Raw genomic sequence first — 23,895 nt, 5'->3', positions numbered from 1 at the left:
TTAGGAAATACCACCTTATCCTTAAAACAGAAGACTGGTAGGTTTTTTTGTGTGTGTTTGTGGTTTTTTGTTTTTTTATTTTTTAGCTCTCGGAACTTCAAATGTATAGACTAGATTTTGCTAGAGGCTTCTGATAAGGATGCAAGGAAATAGCACAAGGTCAAGAGCTAGGCCTCTTGGTCCTGATCTCAGCTAGTCACTGACTGTGACCTTGAGCCAATCCCCTCACTGTAACCAGGGTTCTTTTTCTTTCTTTTTTTTTGCCTGTAAACTGAAGAAGTGAGTGAAAATGAATTCTAAGATTTTTTTTCAGCTTCTATTATCCTGACAGTTGAAACTCAGGATATAAGAACAATAGAGAGAATCAGGAAACTATCAAAATAATAGGTAAATGGCTTACCAGAGCCCTCAAATGATAATGGTGCTCAGACAGGGGGCACCCACTCCTGCCCTCCTGTTCTCCTACACCCCTCTTGCACACCTATCCCCCTAAGACCCCCACGATTCCTGCCATTATTAAAGCAGAAGGACCTGTATTCAAATGTTCTTTGTCAACTCTTTGTCAGCAGGGTACCAGGGACAGAATCTGTCTTTCATTGCTTTTCTCTCTGCCCCTTCTTCCCTTTGCCTCTTTCCCCCAGCTATACTATTAACTGGAATTGATTTTAAAAATGGAGAACCCATCGCAAATTCAACTATTTCTCTAGCAGGAAGTTGATTCTTGTAAAGCCTCTATCTACAAGATCTTGACAAGTCAAACACAGGGCAAGCAATTCTAGACAGGGTAAAAAGAAAAAAAAAAAAAAGCTTTTATTTGTTATACTTGAACTTACGCTCCCATCATAAATTATATTAGTACCCGAACCTATAGGAAAATCCCACACCTTGTCTTCTCGCTAACTGGAAAGTATGAAGTCTAAAGGTCAAGGAAGTATTATGATCCTTTAATAAGAGATAAATCTTTCCTTAATGAAAGACCAAACAGAATGTAAAAGGAAATTCACCAGGATATACCAAAGACAGCCTTCACCATGAAAAAAGTCAGTTTAGCTTCTCTTTAATACAAAAGAGACTCTAGCTTATTATCCTTAAGTACCTTTGAAGCTTTACATCTTATTTAGTGACCTAAACGGTTACTCTGCATTACAAAGCAAAATCTCTTGGGGATGCTTAGATTCAGTTAATTTCGAAGGACGTCAGCCTCATCTTACTTGATTTGTCTTTGAGTTGCAAAGCAAGGTTCAAGCATTTTAAAGTAGAAAGCTTTCACTGGCCTGAATATGTGTAATTTACTAATAAATTACAGTGTCTTCCTCCCAGATAGGAAGTCTCTCTTATCACTTAAGAGAAATTTCAAGGGTCATTTTTTTTTTAGCACCAGGAATTTTAATCTAATGATTCCAGATTATACACTACACTCTGCAAATATCATCGATTAAGATGCTAAGAAAACTTTCATCAAATTGAACATTTCGAAGTGGCCTGATTCAGCGGCAGCTCCCATTTCCCTTTATGGGAGTGGCCTGGGGCAGCCCTCCGGTAGGAGGTGAGCCTGGAAGCTGTGCTTGCTCACAGAAGCTCGCCCAAGACTGACACCATGTCAAGGGTTCTTACGAAAGAAGGGGCCAGTTTACACAGATGATGTCCCCTCACCCTTGAATCACCAACACCAGTAAGAATCATAGTGATCTCAGGAATCAAGAATCCCCCGATCCCAGGAAGAATCAGACTTTAAATCCCTCGCCGGTGGGAGTCCATAGTTTTGTTTTTCGGTCTCCACAGAGGGATCCAGAGGGAGGAATTCAATAATCGATGTATTTCTTGTTTGGAATTGACCAGGTGGTCGTTCTGTTCTAGTTTCTCATTTAACTTAGCTTCTCAGTGACATAGTGAGATTCTGTACATAGCATATTTTATCTCCGGATTTTGAGAAGGTGGTAGAGCACAACACAAGCCCATTTTTGAGGATGACCTATTTCTGCGGCTTACAACTCAGGTAAGACTTAAAGATTACAAGATTCACTAGAGAGAGAGGAAAAAGAAAAAGAGAGAAGTGTATGTTACTAGCTTCGGCAACAATCAGCAATAATATAAGAACTAAAAATGCCACTGTACCAGGGCCACTCCGCTCGTCAAACAGACACGGTAATGTCCACTAGGCGAGAGTCCTAAACAGTTTGAAAAAAAAAAAACAACAACAAAAAACAAAAACCTGTCACTTCTTTTGATTCTCTATCTCCATTTTCAGCAGCGACATAAAGGAACACAAAGTGTTTCGAGTTGTGCAGAGTCTGTGTTGCCTAATTACCTGGCCGCCACGGGAGGGGCAGGGGACAGCGTCAAAGACCACAAGGCTTTCCAGTCGGAGTGAGTACAGAGTGAAAGGCAGCTGCCAGCAGTCCCGGGCGAGGGGCTGGGCAGAGCCCCGCACCCCTCCTCCCCTCCTCCCTCCTCCCCCTCCTCCTCCTCACCCCCCCTCCAAGTTCCCAGCAGCAATAGACCGGTCCTCCAGAACCACACTCCCCATGGCGATCTGTCCTGCAGACACCCGATCCTCCCAGAGCCGCACCAGACCCACCTACCTCCTGAGGATGCGAGGAGGCCGGCTACCCGGAGGGCGAGGATGCTCGGCTCCAGCTCCTCAGCATCTCCCTTCTGGAGCAGTTAACTGGGAATACACATTCGCCTCCATTTTCTGCTCACGTGACCACTGGCACATCTAAATAAGGATGATCACCTGCCTCCCAGATCACCCAGTGAGCCCGCACCACTGGTGCTCTCGGGCTGGGGGATGGAGCCCGGGCTGTGCAGAGTTTCGTCGGGGAGCATAAACTACTCTTTCATCCAGGTTGTGGAATCACAAAATCCACCCTGATTTTCATGTCTGCTGGGAAAAACTGCTGCCACCCCTGTGCCTGAGAGAGACTGGATGTGAATGGGCTCAGAGCACAGGTTGGAAGGAATCTAGTTCCCCTGAAACATCTTTAAAAAAAAAATTCCTGTAACTTCACAGCACACCCAGTGAGATGGCAACGTGATTATTTTCTTTTCATGGATAATGGTTACAACCGTAATAAAATGGACTTTGGAAGCATGGTGATATGTATAAACAAATCCAATTGGAGGTTCCAGAGACGGTTATGATGTTTGTGCAAAATCCACACAGCTCTGGCTATTGGAAGACAGAGGCGTGGGGCCATAAAGCATGTGGACTCTGCAGTCAGAGGTCCCAGAGTTTGAATTTAACTTCTATTTATTAGCAAGTTCGCACCACCTACTAAAGTGCCTGGTGCCTCAGATCACCGATTCACAGGTGGATAATAATAATAATAATGGCACTTTAAAGAAAGATCATCTAGGTAGAAATCTTCAAGAGTTTAGGTTAAAATCAACTCACAGTAAGTGTTAGCTACTAATACAATTCTTAATTCTAAAAATGCTGACAGAAATATTTGACATAGTTAAGGTATATGAAATAGGAATGAAAAGTGTACATGCTAGGCATGCATTCATTTGTTTGCTCTTCAAAGAAAAAAAATATTGTCAGATAAACCAAAGACTTCTGATCACCATCAGGCAAAATGTCAATGCAAAAAGTAGCTGTGGGTACCACCCTCAGAACTGGATTGATCAGAGTTCCATGTTACATAACCTTTTAGGTTTTTTTGGTGGGAGTGGGGCTGGGGGGACGGGCCTAATAGGGGGATAGGGTGGTTTTAGGTCTATCCCAATTGACCTACCACTAATAAAACAGGAAACTGAATTACTCAGCAGAGGACCTGGCCATGGTAAGTACTTGAGAAATGTTATCTCCTATTTTTAAAATGAAGGGCATTTCTTTCCTCACCATGGCTGTTGGGGGTGGTAGGAGGGCAGTCGGGAAAGAAGAGGAAGAAGCAAATTTTTTATTATCTTTATTTAAACTAAAAGCCCACATGGGTGCCTCGGTGGTTCAGTTGGTTAAATATCCGACTCCTAATTTTGCCTCAGGTCATGATCTCAGGGTCATGAGATCAAGATCTGCTTGGGGCTCTGTGCTCAGTGCAATCTGCTTGTCCCTCTCCCTCTGTTCTTCCCCCTGCCCCCTGCTTGTGTGCTTCCCTTCTTTAAAATAAAGAAATAAAATCTTATGAAAAAATAAACTAGGGGATTCCTGGATGGCTCAGCGGTTTGGCGCCTGCCTTTGGCCTGGGGTGTGATCCTGGGGTCCTGGGATTGAGTACCGCATCGGGCTTCCTGCATGGAGCCTGCTTCTCCCTCTGCCTGTGTCTCTGCCTCTCTCTCTCTCTCTTTCTCTCTGTCTCTCATGAATGAATTTAAAAAATATTTTAAAAAATAAACTAAAAGCCTGCAGAATTCTTCAGAAATAATTTCTCATGTGCCATTTACCTTTCGGCCATAGAGGAGACCAAAGCAGGGCAGGCATCAGGAAGATGTGACTAGCAGGGTTACCGACTGGCAGAGGTTCAGCAAAAGTGTCAGTGCATTTCCCAAAGCCAAGATGAGCCAAAACCAGCAGGGAAGAATAGATGGCTTTAGATCTGGTTGTACCCTGAGTATCAGGCTGAAGGCTAAAAATGGGGATCTTATCTTTGTGAAGTGCTGGCTCATTAGAAGGAGTTCTCCTTATCAGGTGAAAAGAAAGTAGATGCTGGAGGGTACAGAAAGAGGAGTTGAGTGTTGTAGAACAGACACCACAGTAACTAAATCCATTTAATAATCTGTTTTAGAAGTCAGCAGCTGATATGGAGATTGATTAAATCATCAGGTCAATCAGAGATACCTTTACAAATTTAAGGGGTGCTTCATTAAATGGGGAAATGTGGGACATCTGTTTTCAGAAATAATGTTTCCTTTTGTCTTGTAGGATGTTGTCTCAGACTGTGCCAGGGCAAAACCTAACTCAGAGTCAGTTGGGCACTTGAGTAAGTGTATTGTTGTATTCATTGCGCTCATTAGATAAATGAAGACAGTGTGGTAGATGTCAAATTCTCCAGGAGAGTTATGCTTTGAGAGCCCAATACATCCAACTCATTATTTAATAAATTAAGGTTAAAAAATAAGAATAGAAAAGGTCTTTGAAGATATATACTGTCAACTGTTACATGAATTGATGGTATGACAGGCGACTAAGGAAGCAGAAGTATTCTTCTCTGGACAAACTGGTATAGGCAAAGTAGACAGGTGCACCTTCTTGTCTGCATGAGGGTGAGGGAAGTGGATAATAACCCTTTAAGAAAACTGAAAGGCTATAAGAATCTTGAAGGAACTGTATTCTAGTGGAAGTACAAGGACACTAAAAATAGGTAATTATGGTCTCAAATTTCAAAAGAAGGGGAAAGACAGAATTTGCAACACCTGAAAAGATCTCCCTGTTACAAACTGAATGCTCCTATCCCCCACCAAATTCATCCTTGCCCTCATGTGATGTTATTAGGAGGTGAAGCTTTGAGGAAATAATTAGGATTAAATGAGGTTTTGAGAGTGGAGTCCTCATGAGCAGAATTAGTGGCCTTCTCAAAGGACCCTGGAGAGCTTTCTTGCTCTTTCCATTGCTATGTGAGGATACAATGAGAAGCTGACAGTCTGCAACCAAGGAGAGGACTCTCATCAGTACTTGACCTTCCTGCCACCGTGATTTCAGATTTCTAGCCTCCAGAGCTGTGGGAAATAAATTTCTCTAGTTTATAAGCCACCTAATCTATGGCAATTTGTTATAGCCGGAACCAAGTCACTCCCAAACTAAATTTGCCACGTGTCCCTTGGAAAAGGAAGCAGCGAACACCAGAAATTATCCGTTTCATTAAAAGCAAATTATGTTGGAACAACTTGGCTTTCTTTGCCACTTGTTCAACCAGGCTATTTATGGGGCACCTAATATGTGGCAACTACTTTCCTGGAGAGTACATTCTCATATGTGGAGACGGAACAAAATTCACTAAACAAACAGAAGAAAGTAAAACAGGGCAGTGGGAAGAGCAGGTTTCTCAGCCTTAGCAATACTGACACTTAGGGCTGGGTAATCCTTTGCTGTGAGGGGCTCTCTTATGTGTTGTAGGATATGTAGCAGCCTCCAAGGCCTTCACCCATTAGATGCCAGGAGCATCTGCCCCAGAGTGACATTGTGTGAATAGAAGAAAGAGCTCTGTGGGAAGGCATGAATTATAAGAACAAGGCAGCCATGTCGAGAGAATTCTAGATGGAGAGTACAGCTGGTGCCAAATCACTGAATTGGAAATGGTCTGATGTGCAAGCCTGAGGGCTGATGGAGACAGCACTCTTAGCAACCAGAAATGTAAGCAGGGACTAGGACACATAGGGCCTCACAGGCTGTAGTAAAGAATCAGAACTGGAGATTTAATCAATCTCCATATCAGTGGCTCAGCAGTTTTAGCACCTGCCTTTGGCCCAGGGCATGATCCTGGAGTCTCAGGATCGAGTCCTGCATCAGGCCCCCTGCATAGAGCCTGCTTCTCCCTCTGCCTGTGTCTCTGCCTCCCTCTCTCTCTGTGTCTCTCATGAGTAAATAAATAAAATCTTTTTAAAAAAATCTTAAAAAAAAGAATCAGAATTGTATTCTAAAATCAATGAGATGACATAGGAGAATTTTAAGAAAGTGAGTAGTGAAAGGAAGATATTTACATTTGAAAGGCCTCACTCAAGCCAGTGAGCAGAATATGGGGTTGTAGAACCAGATTGACAGGAGGAGACTGGAGTGTACTTGAAGGATCCTTGTGGGCGACCAGAGCAAGGTTGCCATGTAAGGTTGAGTGGAGTGGTGTGTGTATGTGTGTGTGTGTGTGTGTGTGTGTGTGTGTGTGCTGGACTAATAGGATACTAGGGCTTGGAGAGGTCATTATACTCAGCTAGGTTATTAAAAGAAGTTGAGGAGGCCACATCCAATAATGTTAGATGAAAGATCCAGGTCTGACAAGTAATTCCAGTCTCCAATTTCCCTCTTAGACTGGAACTATTAAGTTAGCAGTAGGGAGATGTGAGCATCATGGCACTGTATGAACTCATAGTTCCATTATGAACTTACTATGAAAATTTTGAAAACTGATGAAATGAACAATTTTCTAGAAAGAATACTGAATAGCAGAGTTGACACAGGAAGAATTAGAAACCCTAAATAGTAATCATTAAGAAATCACATGAGTAGTAAAGAAAATCTTTCCTTCCAAATAAGCAGCAGGCACAGACAAGTTCAAGAAATATTACCTAATCCTCTTGTATTAGATGATCCCCTGGATTATACAAGTTATCCCAAAGAAGAGAAAAAAGGGAGAAGTTTCCCTAGTTTGTTTTATGGTGCTACTATAACTCTGATTCCCAGCTAGACAAGAGCCAGATGAGGAAGGAAAATCAGAGGCCAGGCTCATTTATGAAAATCTAAATGATTCTGAATGGCGGAAGGAAATTAGACTCTCCACTAAAGTTTCTAAGATTCACTCATTTAAATGACTTTGCTATCTCCCTTCAGTTAATATTTGACTTTAAGCCATAACTTCATGAATATAAATGCTGTTTGCAGCAGTACAGGAAATAAAGATGCATATGCCCTAACCACAGCTTCAAGTGGCTTCCATCCAGGTACATCAATAAGAGAGATTCTAATGAATACAACAAGAGGCAGAATGTGAGGAAGGCCATAAAACAGGTGCAAAGTATAGGAAGATCAGGAGAGAGAGAGAGGGCTTCCTTCTGCTCGAAAAGACCAAAGAATGTTTTAGGAAGGAAGAGGCATTTGGTGTCGGTCTGAAATGAAAAGTAGAATTTTAATGTGCAGAAAATAGAAGGGAGGGAGAGCAAAGAATTAAAAGAGGTGCTAATATAAGAGCAAAAAACAAGGGAAAAAAGCCTCTTCAGGGGAACCATGAATGGTTCTATGAAGAGGATATATGCACTTATTTATAATTCCACTTTAAGGCAATGTTGGTAGAAATGTAAAAACCTACCACCATCACATGACTTAAAAATAGCTTGAAAAGAAAAATAGTGATAGGATCACATTACGGAGTTACAACTTGGGCAAATATAATACATTACATATTCCAGAATTTTATACATTTGATTCAGGTGAGTGATAACTTTGTGAAATGTAAGCTTTCAAGGAGCCAAGTCAAAAGGATAAACATAAGCAATTATATAAATGTTATTAATTAAAGGAAGTCACATTCCTTAATAGTCAAGATGGAGACTAGATTGAATTTGCTCGTGAGGGCACAAGTACTCTGATTAGAAAATCATTCTCTCAAAAAAAGAAGGGAAGGGAAGGGAAGAAAGGGGAGGCGGGGAGGGAAAGGAAGGGAATCACGCTCTCAACAGTATCCTTGGCACAGAGATGAGTTTCACTGCACTGACCTAAGTGAGCCAATGGCAGACAACAAAAATAATTAGGATAAAGAAAACTTCATGGTATCCTCTGCAACTTGGGACAAGTGCATAGTTCTCTGCTGGTTTGGGCTTAACCCTGGGCAGATTATGGGACATGTAAAGAAGCATATGCACTATATATTTCTCATTTGATCTTCTAACTTTTGATTTGGAGTTGATCAACATTTTGAGATAGTTTATGGGGATGGATTAAAAATTTTACTGTCAAGCCATTACCTAGAACAAAACTCTCTTATGTTGACAATGAAAAGAAGCCGTATCCCTTAACCAACAGATAAAATAGAGGGAAGGTAGCCTTCTAATTTCTTCCATTAGTGCAGCCTGGATTTCTACAAAGCATGACCCAATCCTGGGGTGACTTTTTGACAGCTTTTCTTCTAAAGGAACTCTCCTGTGGATCGTAGAAATAGATCCTCCAACACACTGGAGGAATAGTTAATGATCCTGCATGTTAACATAGCTCAATACACTTTTCAGAAGGTGAGGTGTCACTCCTTTCTAATGGAGCCAGCTGGGCTGAATAACATCTGTGTGCTTTCAGCTACACACTTTTACTTTCTCCACCTTGCTCTCTGCCCCAGGAGGCTCCCTCCCACTCTGAATTCCACTTTTTTTGGGGGGTCCTGCTGGGAGTCCAGAGGGAAGAAGTGGGGAGGCAAGGATTTGCATGCCCCTGGCTTCCTCCCTGTGGGAATGCCTCTGGCTGGCTGTGCCCCTCAATACTAGGCTACTGCTATTCTCAGGAAAACTGAAATTCTTGTGCTGGTTTCTGGAAATCACCCTCTCCTTGCCCCTGAGGCCTAGAAATGCTAACAGATCTACTGTTTTTATTCCTGAGCCACTACACCATTCCTTGTGAGTTCCTCACACTTTGCTTCCATCTTTGTAAATACTTCCTTTATTAAATATCTCTCGAAATACCCTCATTTGAATGTCCTCTCCTTCCTGCTGGGTCCCTGATAGACTGACATATCCTGTTTTTGTAAGCCATGACTTCTGGTCTTCCTCAAATGCCATCAATTTTCATGGAAGTCCTTTTTTTTTTTTTCTTCCTGACATTAGTTTTGACATTTCACCATTCCAGCTGGAGAGATACCTTGAATTCTTCCTCAAACCAGAAGCCAACACAACACAAAAGGGCTACTCTGTGGGTGTTCCTCCCACAGCACAGATGACTTGTACCACCTCGTCATGGTGTTCATGGCCTTCTCTTGCTATAAAATCCTTTACCACAAAATACCACATCTAAAAATATTTGGAAAACTTAGATGTACATGGAGGGGCTTTGATTCCCTCACCTCCCTCTGGCCTCTGGCCCACTCGAGGTGGCCCCACAAACCACAGATAGGGAGGAGCCCACTGACACGGCAGTAAAAGTGTCATAAATTAGCTGTGGTGTAAAATATATTCAGGCATGGGGAGGGCTCACATGACAGTGTGATGCATCAGAGGCGAGTTCTGATTCAGTTATTCTCCAAATAACACTGAGAATTTTGGCTATTAAACCTGATGTGCCTCTCAATGCGGCAATGAGAGAAGAGGAAGAAATACATCAACCTATAGAATACATTGTAATACATTGATTTTATTTATTTACTCATGAGAGACACAGAGAGAGAGAGAGGCAGAGACACAGGCAGAGGGAGAAGCAGGCTCCCTGCAAGCAGTCTGATGTGGGACTCCATCCCAGGAGTCCAGGATCATGCCCTGAGCCAACGGCAGACGCTCAACCACTGAGCCACCCAGGCATTCCCTCTGTCTTGTCTTATTGACAAGCCCTGGGCTGGAAGGGAGAAGACAGGAGTTCAAGTCCTTATGTTACTATTTTCTCATTTCTGGACGGAGATGGTGTGTTTATCTATGAAGTAGGGATAATAAAACTTGCCCTGTCGATCTCAAATGGTGATTGGGTGGACCAGACTTATTTGAAGTCTCTTCTGGGTAGGGCTGGCCAGAAGTGGACAGGTAGCAGGGGCTGATGGGGAGACACTTTAAATAAATAAATAAATAAATAAATAAATAAATAAATAATTTTTTAGAGTTGTGTTTTGTTTTTTGTTTTTTCCCCAAAAAAGGAGACTTTGGGCCTGAGTTAAAGAGCGATTTTTTTTCTTTTTTCTTTTTTTTTTTTAAAGAGGGAATTTAAAGAACGTTTGAATGCTATCTAATTATCATCACCAAGCCACCAAACATAACACACCAAGTGATCAAATATAATTACAAAAATAAATGAACACAGAGTCAGTGCCAAGTTTGGTCTTCCAGATTTGGTTCAGGGCAAAGCCAAATAACCGTGAATAAACACAGGAACGCTATAGTTGATGAAGTATCAACTTGCCTCAGAGAAAGGGCGAATGTTTGGAACTGGGATACGGCCCATCCAAACAGCAAGACCCAGAGGGGGTAGTATGCACTCAAAGAACCTGATTCTTCAGAGTGACCAAACATACAGTTACCCAACACTGAAAGAAAGAGTCGACAGATTATTTCTTTACCTGTTTTCCATTTTCAGCATTCACATGGGCTTACAACCCAATGTACTAATTCCTCAACCGTAAGTCACTGACAGAAAAAGTCTGGTTTTAGAGGGTCTTGTGAAAACTGTACAAAGATTTAATGGTGTCACTCAGAGAGAAAAGGGAGTTACTTCCCACAGTCTTGTCAGAAAAAAAGGGCCAATGTTACTAATTTAAAAAGAAAGAATGCACAGAGATGATCATAAGAAGCAGGTTGTGTGGAATATGACATATATTGTGCTTGAAGATTATTTTTTATTTTAGGGAGTTCCAAATAACTCATCTCACAGAGCCAGAAGACAAGCCATAGCTCCACAAATAAAAGGATCAGGTTATTTCTAAATATTTCAAAAGCACATGTGCCAGAGCTCCCCTGCTCCCCCGCTGCCCCTGTCACTGCCCTGCCGCCCACCCTTGCGTTTATCTACAAGACATCAGACATGTACAGTCAGTTTACCTCCTCCTCTTGGAAATTATTTCCATTTATCACCCAACACAGCTATTTCCTTACCCCACATCCAGAAAAAGCCAGTATATTTGTATATGGAGCAACCTACTTTTTATATCATTTAGATGGTGGTGAGTTTACAAATGTTAATGGTTTCACATTCACCTAGCATGTAGCTAGTTCAAGCTTTTTTAATATAACCCACGATTATTAATATTATTTGTAACTTGGCTAGGCTGTGGTGCCCAGTTATTTGGTCCAACACCAGTCTAGATGTTGCTGTGATGGTGTTATTTACATGTGATTAGCACTGAGATCGGCAGTCTTGGAGTAAGACAGATTATCCTCCAGAATATGGGAGGTGAGAATGAAGGAGCTGGACAAATCAGTTAAAGGCCTTAGGATCAAGGTCTGGAGCTGCCTGAAAAAGAAAGAACTCTCCTCAAGTCTGCAACACAAAGACTCTGCCTCAGTTTCCAGCCCGCTGTCCTGCAGAATTCAGACTCAAGACTGCAACAACTCTTGCTTGAGTTTCTAGCCCACTGGCATATCCTAGATTTCAGGGTGAGCCTTATACCTTATACCTGGGTGAGCCAATTCCAATTCCTTTTTTTTAAAATTTTTATTTATTTATGATAGTCACAGAGAGAGAAAGAGAGAGAGAGAGGCAGAGACATAGGCAGAGGGAGAAGCAGGTTCCATGCACTGGGAGCGTGATGTGGGACTTGATCCCGGGTCTCCAGGACCGCGCCCTGGGCCAAAGGCAGGCGCCAAACCGCTGCGCCACCCAGGGATCCCCAATTCCAATTCCTTAAAATCACTTCTCTCTGTCTCTCTTTCTCTCTCCCTCTGGATCAATAGATAGATGGAGATCTCCTATTGCTTTTATTGGCTCTGTTTCTCTGGAGAACCCTGACTAGTACAGAATCAAATGACCCTTTTTTTCACATGACATTCTTGCAACCATGCCTTCTTTAAAATAAGCCTACAAATGGTTCTTGATTTTAAGGCAATTATGTGTGGTGCAGATTACTGTGCAGATGGTGTTCTCTGTGACCACAATGAGAAGATCAGGCGTAGCCACCACTGTCTCAAGAGTTGGTATGTGATCCTGGACTGGTGAGTTGACAGCTGGAGGATGACCAAGGTGTTGGCAAAGCCTCTGGGAAGAGGGAAGATTGATCCCAGGAACCAGAACATAGTGCTGCAAATCTCAACAAAGAGAGTTTCTCTCCCCACGCCATGACAAGTTTTGTGAACAAGAGACAGTTGGTGAAGTACAAAGAGAAAAGCCACCTTCGGAGGCTTCCTCGGTATTTTGAAAATATGGTTTGCTGTTCTCAAAACAGCGTGAGAACTTGAATGAGGGGGTGCAGCTGGGGGAGGGGAGGGCAAGAAGCCAATTCGTAGCTGGCATGTCATATTGCATATACCATCAGCCTACTCCTGTTTTTGAAGCCCAAATTTCATTTTATTTTATTTTTTCTGCCTTATGACCAAATTCTGTGTCAGAAGATGTTTCCAGTTTTTAGTCAGAAAAATAGGACTATCTAATATTGCTTCTGTGATCATCTTCCTGTGTCCATGGTTTGCTTCATCTCCCTCTCCCTAGACAGCTTGGCCAACCTCTTACCCTCTTCTTTGCCTTTCCAGATTATGACCTTCCTTTAATGCTCATCTAGAATGACACCTCTCAGGGCTACATTCTGACTTTAGTGGGCCTTAGGCACTGGTACTTTCACAGGCTTTTTCCTTCATTTAAAAAAAAAAATCCATGGGGATCCCTGGGTGGCGCAGCGGTTTGGCGCCTGCCTTTGGCCCAGGGCGCGATCCTGGAGACCCGGGATCGAATCCCACATCGGGCTCCCGGTGCATGGAGCCTGCTTCTTCTCTGCCTGTGTCTCTGCCTCTCTCTCTCTCTCTCTGTGACTATCATAAATAAATTAAAAAAAAAATCCAAAACTTCATTTTACACCTTCATTGGTAGAAGAAAATATAATCCACACAGGAGTATAATCATTTTTGTTCTTTAAATGTTAAAAGAAAGTCCATAGTGTCACATGGGCCCTTTACAATATTGGGGGCCCTAGGCACTCTGCCTCCTAATCGCAGGTGGATAATAAGCCACCTCTGGTTCCTCCTCCGTAAAGGTGCCCTAGGCAGATGCCTCCCCTCTTGGTTTACTAGCATGAACACACACTGTAGACATAGACGTAAATTCAAGTCCCAGCTTCTTCACCTTCTAACTAGAAACCAGACCAAGTGATTCAACTTTCTGAACATCAGTGTCCTGCCTTGTGGAATTCCTGCCACGGTAATGTGACGTAGTACACACACAGGGATTAGTACCCCATTCATGGCAAATACTCGTGACAGGTAGCTATTTATATTTATATACACGTTGGTCATTAGCTACTGTGATTTACATGTTACACTGTTAGCTACCTCTTTACCTGTGTTTAACTCCCTTCTAAATCTGAAAACGCCCAGAGAGTTGGGAGAATGTTTTAGATCAGAGGTTCTCAAACTTAAGCATGCATCAAAATTACTCCTGTTAAAGCACAGATGGCTAGACCCCACCCGGAGGTCTTGATTCAAGAAGAGTACGGAGTAGGGTTAGCAATTTGCATTTCTAGCAAACACCCAAGTGATAATGGGGCTGCTGGTTTTATTTTTTTAACTTTTTTTTTTTATAGTAACCTCTACGGCCAGCATGGGGCTTCAAGTCACAACCCCAAGATCAAGAGTCCAGTGTCCTGCCAACTGAGTCAGCCAGGTGCCCTGAGGCTTCTGGTTTTAAGACCCCACTTAGAGAATCACTGTTTTCAACAACTCTGTACCCCTCTCAAAATCCAGCACAGAGGGAACCTTTCGAATACATTCAGAGTAAATTATTCATGCAAAAGGTAATATAAATGCCAGTGGGAAAATCAGCGCCCTCCGCTAATTGTGAGAAAATTGTCATTACTGCAGGGGTTGAGCAGAAAAATATGAGCAAAGAAATCTTATTGGAAGAAAGAGGGCTAGTGGCACAACTGAACAGTATCATCTGTTGGATCGCAGGGGCATGTGCAAAATTCAGACAAGAAGCCAAACAATAGCTCAGCCAACTTGAGGATGCCTGAGTTCTTAGCTCAATCTATAACAATGCCAGCAGGGCTGCTGGGATCCATCTGCTACTCTCTTTCTGATAACGGATCTGGGGTCTCTCTGGAAGGAAATAGCTTGACAGGAAGAAAGAAAGATTAGACCAACTGAAAAGGTCTGGATTTATGAAGCTGCACTTGAATTTGAGCTTTTAACTCTTTATGGTACTTTACTAACCCTTCATATACCCGTTGCTTTTTCTTGTTTGCTTACTCCTTTCCTGGAGAAATGTAATTTATGAATACCAAATACCAGACACACTCTGCTCACACATGATCAAGCTTGCACAAATGTGAACATGAGGAAAGCCGGAGATCCTCCAGCCCAAGCCACCAATTTTATGGATGGAGAAATTTAAGTCTTGGGTTAATCCCAAAATACATAACCAGTAATGGTGGAGCCAGGCTGGAATCCAGATTCTTTGACTCACAGTGAGTATGTGGTATGCGTCGTCCTTTATACTCCCAAAATGAGTAGGAAAAAGACATCTCTTTCCCACTACATTTTAAAGAGGAAACATAATCTTCCCCTTCACTTGTCACAATTTGCCCTTTTGTCCTTGGGAGCAAGAGGGCTTTATTAGGACAAATGAAGAGGAACAAACAACCCTTCATGGTGTTAACAGGGCCTAGGAAGCTTGAGGGCAGAGATGACATCCTGTTCCATGACATCTTGCCATATATCCACTGGCTACCCAGAAACTCTATACAGAGCAGATTCTCAGACACCAGATGGTGAATGAATGAATGAATCACTAGTTTGATGGTTGCTTGCCAATTTTTCAGCCAGAGAGTGAATGTTTCACACTAAGATTTTGAGCCTGCTCTGGAGTCTCCTTAGTTAGCCTTCCTAGGCTGTCACCTAGGCTAAGTCAGGTATCACATAACCTCCTAGTAAGCTACCTACTACCACATAAAACCAGATTTGCCCTTTGTGTGAGATAGGCAGCGTGTCTGCTGGAAAAGTATTAGCTTTGGAGGTAAAAAATCTTCAAATCCCAGAGTGTTCACTCTGGTTACCTAATTCCAGGCACCACCACCAGTATGTGGAAAATAGAGGTAATAATACCTACCACCTCAGGGTTGTTGTAAATATTAAATGAGATGATGTGAGCAAGCTGCTTGGCACTATATGAGTAAATGTCAGTGACCTCCCTTCTCTGGTTTCAACTGCCTGTTTAAGAGTAAAATAGGTATTGAGTAGGTGGAGTAAGTGTAAGTAGGAAGGGTAAGTATAGACTCTGAATGGAAACCGAAGGGGTTTTTTTTGGCTGAAAATACACACAAAGCATCGAGATCTTTATGGTTATTTAGCAGCTGCTTTTACTGATGGTACGCTTTGCCATATATAGTAGCAAAGCTCCTATTGTCTAGTTATTCCTCATATTTCACAATCACTCATCATTTCCCCAGATTCTAATACAATATTTTCAAGAAAAAAAATAATAAACCTGGCTTTTGGCTTACCCGTCCGGTCTCAGTTTCCTTGTTTTGGGCTCAAGAAACTCTGTCTCCTCCTCCAATTCCGTTTCATGGATCTTGTTTTTCTGAGAAGGGTGTGGTGGAAGCATTTCCCATTCATTGTCATGGGTGACAGCCTGATACATAACTGCGTCTGGGGTGGCTCTGCCTCGGCTCTTGCTCTTCTGTGACTGGCTGCCCAGACCAGGGGCCTCTTCTAGTGCTAAAGATTCGAGAGGCTTCTCTCCTCCTAGAACCTGCATTTGGGGACCCTTGCCCAAGCCACAATCAGAGATCAGTTCTATGACCTTGCCAGAGCATCCAAGCTTCGAGTTCCTAGCTTCCAATGGCTGATCACCAACCTCACTATGGTCTAAGACCATCCAGCTCGGGTCTTGCCCAGGGCTCCCGAGAGATGATCTCTTACCCCCTTTGGGAGACATTTTCTCTACAGAATGATCTTCTCTTTCATTTATGGAAGCAGGCTGACAGGAACCTGGGAAGCCTGCTAGCTGAGCTCCTCGCAGCCCTGTGTCTTCAGAACCTGTGTGAAACTCTTCTAATTCAGGTGTGTTTTGTCTGGCTTCACTGGCCTCTGGCATTGGGGTTGAATCTTCTCCATGGCTTACAAGTATGTAACCCATATGATGTTCATTCTTCTCTTTGTACCTTTCTTCCCTGCATTCTGCTGTTCTCTGCTCAGGCGCTTTGATAGGAATTACATTTTCTTCTTCCAACTCTGACAGTCCCTTGCTCACACCTAGAAGTGGAAGATGAAGGCGAGAAGGGGCGAACAAGGCTGAATTAACACATTATGTGATTTGTGATCTTTGCAAATGATCCATCTGAGGAGAGATAATTTAAGATTTTTTTTTTTTTTTTGGTCGAACTGTTTTATTTTCTCAGGCACTCTTCAAAGATAGGTATTATACAAGTAGCAGACATTACTGCTGCAATGCAGAACTTGGTTAAGTATACATTACAAATGCAGTTAGTTCCTCTTTTTTTCTTCCCACCTAGGTAGGAAGAGCTTGGTTTACAAATATGTTAATTGCATGAAAGCAGCAGTTTCAGGGAGGGGGGTGGGGGGGGGTGGAGGAAGAGGGTGTTTCTTACCATTTGGTGGTCCTACGTCTCCACCTGCTGGTGAATCTGAGTTGTCTGTTTCTACTTCCCAGTCAATGTTTGATGGAGACAACTCAAGGTTGGCCTCAACTCCAGCAGGCAAAGACACGGGCTCAGAGTCTTCATGGATATGCAGCACAACCAGCTGCCCAGGCTGGCTGTTTCGGATCTCTGCATGATTTTCCTTGCTTCTCTGATCAGGAAGGGCAGAAAGCAGTATCTCGGCTGCATCACTCCCCAAAGACTCATCCTCTGGAGACCCAGCTCCCTCTGTTGTTTTGACCTCAAGAGTAGGTTCTGTGAGATAGGACAAATCAAAGGGAGGAGTGTAAGGTGCCAGCGATTGCTTCAGAGCATCTTCTTCCAAGGGAGGCTCACCACTGTAGAGAAAATGTTCAGGCTCTTTCATTAAATCTTCATCGATATTTTGGCCCATGACATCATATTCAAAATCACCCCACGAGGCTTCAGATGAACAGATATCTTGCTTCCCTGCATCCCCATCAACTGGTGTTTCAGGGTTGCCCTCTGATAATGTCAATTTACTCATGTCATCTATTGTTCCTGTGGATGTGTTAAGACCTGAGACATCGCTGAGACTGTGGTCAAAGGCAGCTTCGCTTACATCCAGACAAGTGTCTGAGGCTAGCAAGGCATCAGTGGCAGGATTCTCAGTAGTAACAGGTGGCTCATGGTCCAACAAGGCTCCTGCATCTGTCTGGCTTTTAGGAGAAAAGTCCTCCGACATCAGCAAGCTGTTGCTGTCCGTAGTTGGCTCTTGAGGAGTTACAAAAATGCTGGTTCTCACGTTTTCAACCGTTGGGATTGTTCTGTCCACAAGTTGCAGAGTTGGTGCTGCATCTGGGGCAGCTCCTTTCTCTGATGCTTTGAAACCTGTATCATTCCCACCATTTATTTCAGAAGGTTCAGGGGAAGATTTGTGAGAGGCCAACTGAGATGAGCCACTTGTGTTCGCTTGATCCCTGACTGGAGGCAGTGGAACCACATCTTCAGAAGATAGTTCTGAATTACATGGGACAAATTTCTGCCCAGGCTCCTGATTGGGTTCTTCATCCATCTCTGGCTCAGTGACATATAACTCACTGGCTTCCCCTTTAGGTCCTACTCGAGCCCTGATGTGCTGCTCAGTCTCTTGCTTGGCTTCATAATCGTGACATATATCAGGGCTGTTGGAAGCCTGAGAATAGCTGTCATGGTCACAGTGAGTCAGTATATCTGGATTCTCACCATCTGCTTTCACACTGAAGGGCTGCTTAGCATCCATCCACAAATCAGGCGAAGCTGAGGCCAGTTGCCCACCCTCTTGGAAGTTGCCATGTAAAATATCTGGAACAAATGTGCCTTGGGGGCCCTCACTAGGAGTAGAGACATCCCATTCAGAGTCTGACTTCTTTATCAACTGAGTCGGAGAATTGACAGTGGGGAAATCTTCTGAGGCAACGCTTGAATTCATTATTTCACTGGGATATGATTTTCCTTCTTCCCACCACTTTGTTTCTTGACACTCAACAGTCGAAACATTAGCTATAACACAACCATTTTCATCTGTGTGAGTAAATGTTGGGCCTGACTGATCCCAGACAGACATCACAGTGTTCTGACACTGCTGCTCCTGCGTTGGTGTTTCAGAAGTCAGTTCTTGACCAGCAGAGGACACGAAGGTTTGCTCTCTAGAATCCTTTTCTTTAACGTGGTCCAATATTACAAGCTGGCTAAGCTGATCAGCTTCTGGGTCTGGCTGCCTTGGTTGAATGTTCCAAAGTTGCTCATGGGAGTTCTTGTCATTGCCATCCAGAAAGGGTGATTGATGTTCCTCAGTGAAAGGACTGGTACCTTGTGATTCCACGGGTTCACTATCACCCTGAATGGGTACTCCCCAGGGACTCATGGTTTGGTATGCTGAAGAACTCATCTCTAACACACTACTTGAGCTAGGTAATTCCCTCTCAAATGCACTCTCAATAGGTCGCCCTCCTTGTAGAGAGGCATTCCACCACTCAGTGCTCTCGGCTGAGAAGCCAAGCATTTCCAATTTAGAATGATTCTCATTCTTTGATTCACTTAGGGGAGAGATCTGCCACAGGATATCTCCTGTCTTCCCTGTTTCTGGAGATCTCGTCTCCTTATCCACTTCTGTAATCTGGAGTTCAGTCTCCTTTAGTGGTGAGAAATTCCAGTGATCAGGGCTGCTTTGTTGATTGTCACAGAGCGGGGTGGATTTATTCTCTGTTGGTTCTGAACCACCTCCATAGGTAGAAAATTCATCAGAGTTGGGATCAGCTGTGGCCAGGAACTTACTAGGTTCATTCAGTGAATCCCAAGCCCTGGTTTCACTCTGAGCAGCTTGGCATGTGCCCAAATGGATCTCCTTGTCCACTGACTCTTCATCGCCTATGCTCTCATCATCAGAACCTGAGCCTGTTGACATGAACCTGGCGTCCTCTGGCTGCAGAGTTTTAGAAATGTCTTGCTCGTTTTTCTCCTGCTGACTAACCACTAGATTTCTTTCTTGATATGCATCTGAGTATTCAGAACATTTGCCTGTTTCAGGACTGGATAACGAGGAAAAGGAATCACCATCTACTGAGTCATTCCAAATCTCTAAAAATTTAGGAAGCTTGTGATCTAAATTCTTTTCCAACCTGTCGATTCTGTTTTTCTCCACATCCTTCATTTCAGTCATTACTCCCACTTGGCTGTCAGTAATAATTAGTGCAGAGTCTTGGTGATTCTGTTTGCTCCAATCATCCTGATTCTGCTTCTGGTGCCCCACATTGGGTCCCTGGTCCCAGGAAGGCAATGCAGATGAAGAATCATTTAGGCCAGGACTCGATGCACTCGAATGTGAATACTCACTGGAAATACTATCTCTGTGATAATTTCCTGATGGATTAGCTCCTGGAGTGCTGTTTTCAGTACTCTTAACTTCAAGATTCTTAGGTATCTCAGAACTTGGCAAATTGACCTGCAAGTCACTGTCTATAGAGCAATCCCAAATGTCAAGGCTTTGGGGACACTCATGGGGTGGCTCTTGGTTCAAGCTCCCTGGCTCCAGAATACTACATGCTTCAGTCTTCTCAAGATCCATTTCAGGTAAAGATAAATTTCTAGTTAAATTGAAGCTATCTGAAATTTCAGTGGTTTCACCTGAATTGCCATGATACATGAGGTGCTTTTCGCAGGTCTCTTCGGCCTGTGGGTTGTTTGTGGACACCTCTGTGTGCACATCACAGGGATCTGGATTGTAAGACCCTTTCTCATGCTCTGAAACCTCCTGCGGTTCCTCAGTCTGAGGACTGGAAGTGTCTGAATGAGAGATGATTTTGCCTGATTCATCGCAGATGTCTTGATGTTGAGATGAAATTGAGGAAGAGCATTCCTGGTCACTTTGCCCTTTTTCAGGAATCCCTGAGGCTCTATCTAGCATCTCCTCCTCACTGAGACACTCCCTAGTAGCAGCTCCATGAGCTTTTCCCTCACTTTCACTCTGCCCGTAGCTAAGACCTTTCCATGGATCTGAGGGTGCAAAATGCCCTGGATTCTCGAGGTTGGTTGCCAAGGACACTGCATCATTTGGCGGGGCTCCTCTGCCCATCTCCTGCTTATCAGGATCAAGTGCTCCTGACTCATTGGCTTCAGAGGCTTCTAGCACCTCTGGGATATAACTGTCCTTAATTTTTTCCAATGGGCTGGGAGTTTCAGGAGGTGACTTGTGTTGTTCAGAATCTGTAACATATGATTGGCCTGATAACATTAACGAAGACATGTCATTATCCCTCATGACGGAATCCCAAATATTATTAGCAATTAGCTGCCCACTTTTTTCATTCAGGGTTTGATACTCGTTGGCAGGAGGGTCCTTGATATGCTCAGAAGAGGCAGGGAGTTCCCAGTCTGCCTGACTTGCTTCCTGATACTCCACACCCCATGGTTCCAGCTGTCTCACTGAAAATCGGGTTTCGGGTTCGGTACCTTGAGCCATGTATCCTTGTGCTTGACCTTCGCTGGAGATCGCCACACCTGCACTGCAGTCATCCCAGTCCAAATCATTGTCCACATCGGAGATGGTTGCAGTGGACTGCGTGTCCTCCAGAATCACCCTGTTCCACAGGTCGAGACTGTCAGGGACCGCCTGGCGAGAGTTGGTGCTGCTGTGCAGAAGCGTGAGCTGCCGGTTGGTTTCGTTGTACAGCTGCATCATGCTGGGGTCGTCGTAACTGGACAGGCTGCTTTCCCCGATGTCATCCTCCAGGGAGATATTCTTATCATCTGTGGGCTCTGTCTCGAGTAAATCTTTATCCAAGTTATGAGTGACATTTATTTGAGAATTATTTTCTGTATCAGGGGAACCCCACATTTCTAGGTTCCCAGGATCTGAGCCAATTCGATTTCTAGCTGGCTGCTGCGGTGACTGAGGAGGCATCTCAGTCTCCCCTGTGGCAGAGTTAGCATCTTTTGACTCCAAGCCTCCCTCTTCAGCAAATGGCTTGTTTTCTGTTTCTTTTTCGTCTCCAGCAAATGTTGGCGAAGTGTAAGAGTCAGACGTGGAGTAGTTGGTATCTAAGGGGGAAGGCACCGAATCTTCCCCCATGTTGGATGCACTGTAATCGGAACATTTATATAAGAAGGAATCTTCCCAAGGTGCCAGGACGTCTGACCCTCCTTTCTTGATACCCTCCTCAAAAAGGTTCCAGGAATCGACCTTTTCATACACCTTGCCCCTAATGTTTGGATCCACTAAACCATTCTGATCTTCCTGTGATGGCTTAGAACTATTCCACGCATGATCCAGATCAGAGGTGGGGTTGCCAGATATAAGGATGCTATCCCTGGGGTCGTGGTTCTTCCTGCCCCAGATTTCTGGAGCTACTTCATTATTTCCGTCACTGGGTGAATTGTCTTCTGAAGGAAAAGAAAACCCACTTTTTGCCATGGCCCACTCACTTGGGTCCCTCACAGAAGGTGTCTCACCACTCGTTGGGTGCAGATTCCAGGTATTTGTCAAAGCTTTGGTGCTATCTTCTTTACCAAATGCACTCCAGGCTGGGAATGACACCGTAGAAGCTGGGGTACCGTCTTCTGTGGGGTTTCCCCATGGTTCTGGCATCGCTGTGGGAGAACGATCAGAACGCCACAAGGCAGCAAAGTCTTCTATCAGGTGATTCGTTCCCTGAGGAGAAGAATTTGGCAAATTTGATTTCTCTGTGGGCACATTCTGAAACTGCAAATTGTCCTCATTTTGGTCTTGAATATTATTGCTGTCAAGCCCTGGCTGACCAAATTCAGACTCCCAAGGACTTGACTTTGGGAATTCAAGACTCTTTGGTTGAAATATAGAATCGGAGGCTCTCCGATCAACTGGGCTTGGCTTATGATCTTTCCATGACTCGGGGCTCTGGAAGACAGACTCCTGTTCGCTGGAACTCCATGCATCTACAATATTTTTAGAGTCAATTTCCAAACCACCCCACCAGCTGCTGCACCTTGCACGGGTCTGAGGTGGCCCTATGTGACCTGCATCTACTGCTTTTGGGGTCACATTTTCTGGATAGAGTAGAGCTGGTTCTTCAGTAGATGGTGAGTTTTCTATAAAGCTATTCATAGGTGTTGGTGGCACCCTCTTTCCAATATTTTTTAGCCTCTCTGGTGAAGGAGATTTCTCTCCCACAAAACCTGTCAGGCTCAAATTTCTTTCAGAGTGATTCTGGGGACTTTCTTGTCTCTGACCAAACTCTTCATCAAATTCCACAAGGTTATCTTTGCTAGCTCCTGACAAAAGCGAACTGGGTGAATAATTAGACAAGTCCATCCCTATCCCATTGATTTCTTTAGGCCTCGTAGGGGGTTGTCCTTCTGATGAATCACTATTGGGGAAGAAGTCATCTGCAGGTGAGTAGTCTGCAGAATGGGAAGATGGTTGAGATTGCCCAGAAACCATGGGGGCTTGATCAAAGTTGAAGAGGTCAAAGGATTCACTGTGTTCTCCTGACCGGGCATGCTCTTCTGCTACTGCTCCTTCAGGGATGGGACTATAGGAGTCAAACCCTGGGAGGAGGCTGTGGTGAGGCCCTGCACCTTCTCCTACTGGACTGTCATCACTGAGGAAAACTGAACTCTCCTTGGATGAACGGCTGCTCCTAATAGTGGCCAACCCGCTATCTGGGCTGACAAGGTCTACGTTCATATCCACCTGAGCCTGGTTAGAATCGCTCAGATCTGGAGGGTTTTCTATGAAATTCACAGAGCTGGGCTGTGGCTCTACGTCAGAACCATACAACTCCATAATCCCAGAAGATCCCTGAGACAGCGGGGCACTGCCTGCCACGGCTTCTGTTGAGGACGTCCGGCTGTTGGAGACCATCTCTGGACACCTCCTATTGATGACTTCCTTGACAAGAAGAACCACTTGATCACAGGTCACCAGAGGGTTCTCCTGCTGGTACACCAGGATCTCATCACAGCCACATTCAAAGGGCTCCAGCTCTAGGCAAGGGTGCTGGCATTCTTCCAATTCACAGCAAATCTGTCAGGGAGGTACAGGTGTTTGTGTGAGCACTCAGGCACTTTGCTCTTTGTGATGTTTCTTTTTAAATTAAGTTAAATTAAATTAAATTAAATTAAATTAAATTATTCATGAGAGACACAGAGAGAGTGGCAGAGACATTGGTAGACGGAGAAGCAGGCTCACTGTGAGGAGCCTAATGTGGGACTCAAACCCAGGACCCCAGGATCATGCCCTGAGCCAAAGGCAGATGCTCAATCACTGAGCTACCCAGGTACC

The 23,895-nt window shown here is 43.9% G+C and overlaps 1 protein-coding gene across 6 annotated transcripts in view; it reads right to left on the bottom strand.

Moving 5' to 3' along the window:
- The window catches only part of PRUNE2 (prune homolog 2 with BCH domain), a 256,673-nt gene that overhangs the window by 58,845 nt on the left and 173,933 nt on the right, over positions 1-23,895 (bottom strand). For all 6 annotated transcript variants that reach the window (XM_041742368.1, XM_041742375.1, XM_041742364.1 and 3 more), the window contains exons 8-9: positions 17,085-23,637; positions 15,975-16,728 (exon numbers count right to left, since the gene is read on the bottom strand). In XM_041742368.1, the coding sequence (XP_041598302.1) occupies positions 15,975-16,728; positions 17,085-23,637 (7,307 nt within the window). The remainder of the gene's footprint in view (positions 1-15,974; positions 16,729-17,084; positions 23,638-23,895) is intronic.

The sequence above is a fragment of the Vulpes lagopus genome, chromosome 2 (genome assembly GCF_018345385.1).
Source record: "Vulpes lagopus strain Blue_001 chromosome 2, ASM1834538v1, whole genome shotgun sequence".
Lineage (NCBI taxonomy): Eukaryota > Metazoa > Chordata > Mammalia > Carnivora > Canidae > Vulpes > Vulpes lagopus.
Note: the sequence above shows the minus strand (reverse complement) of the source record. Positions and strands in the feature narration are given on the sequence as shown.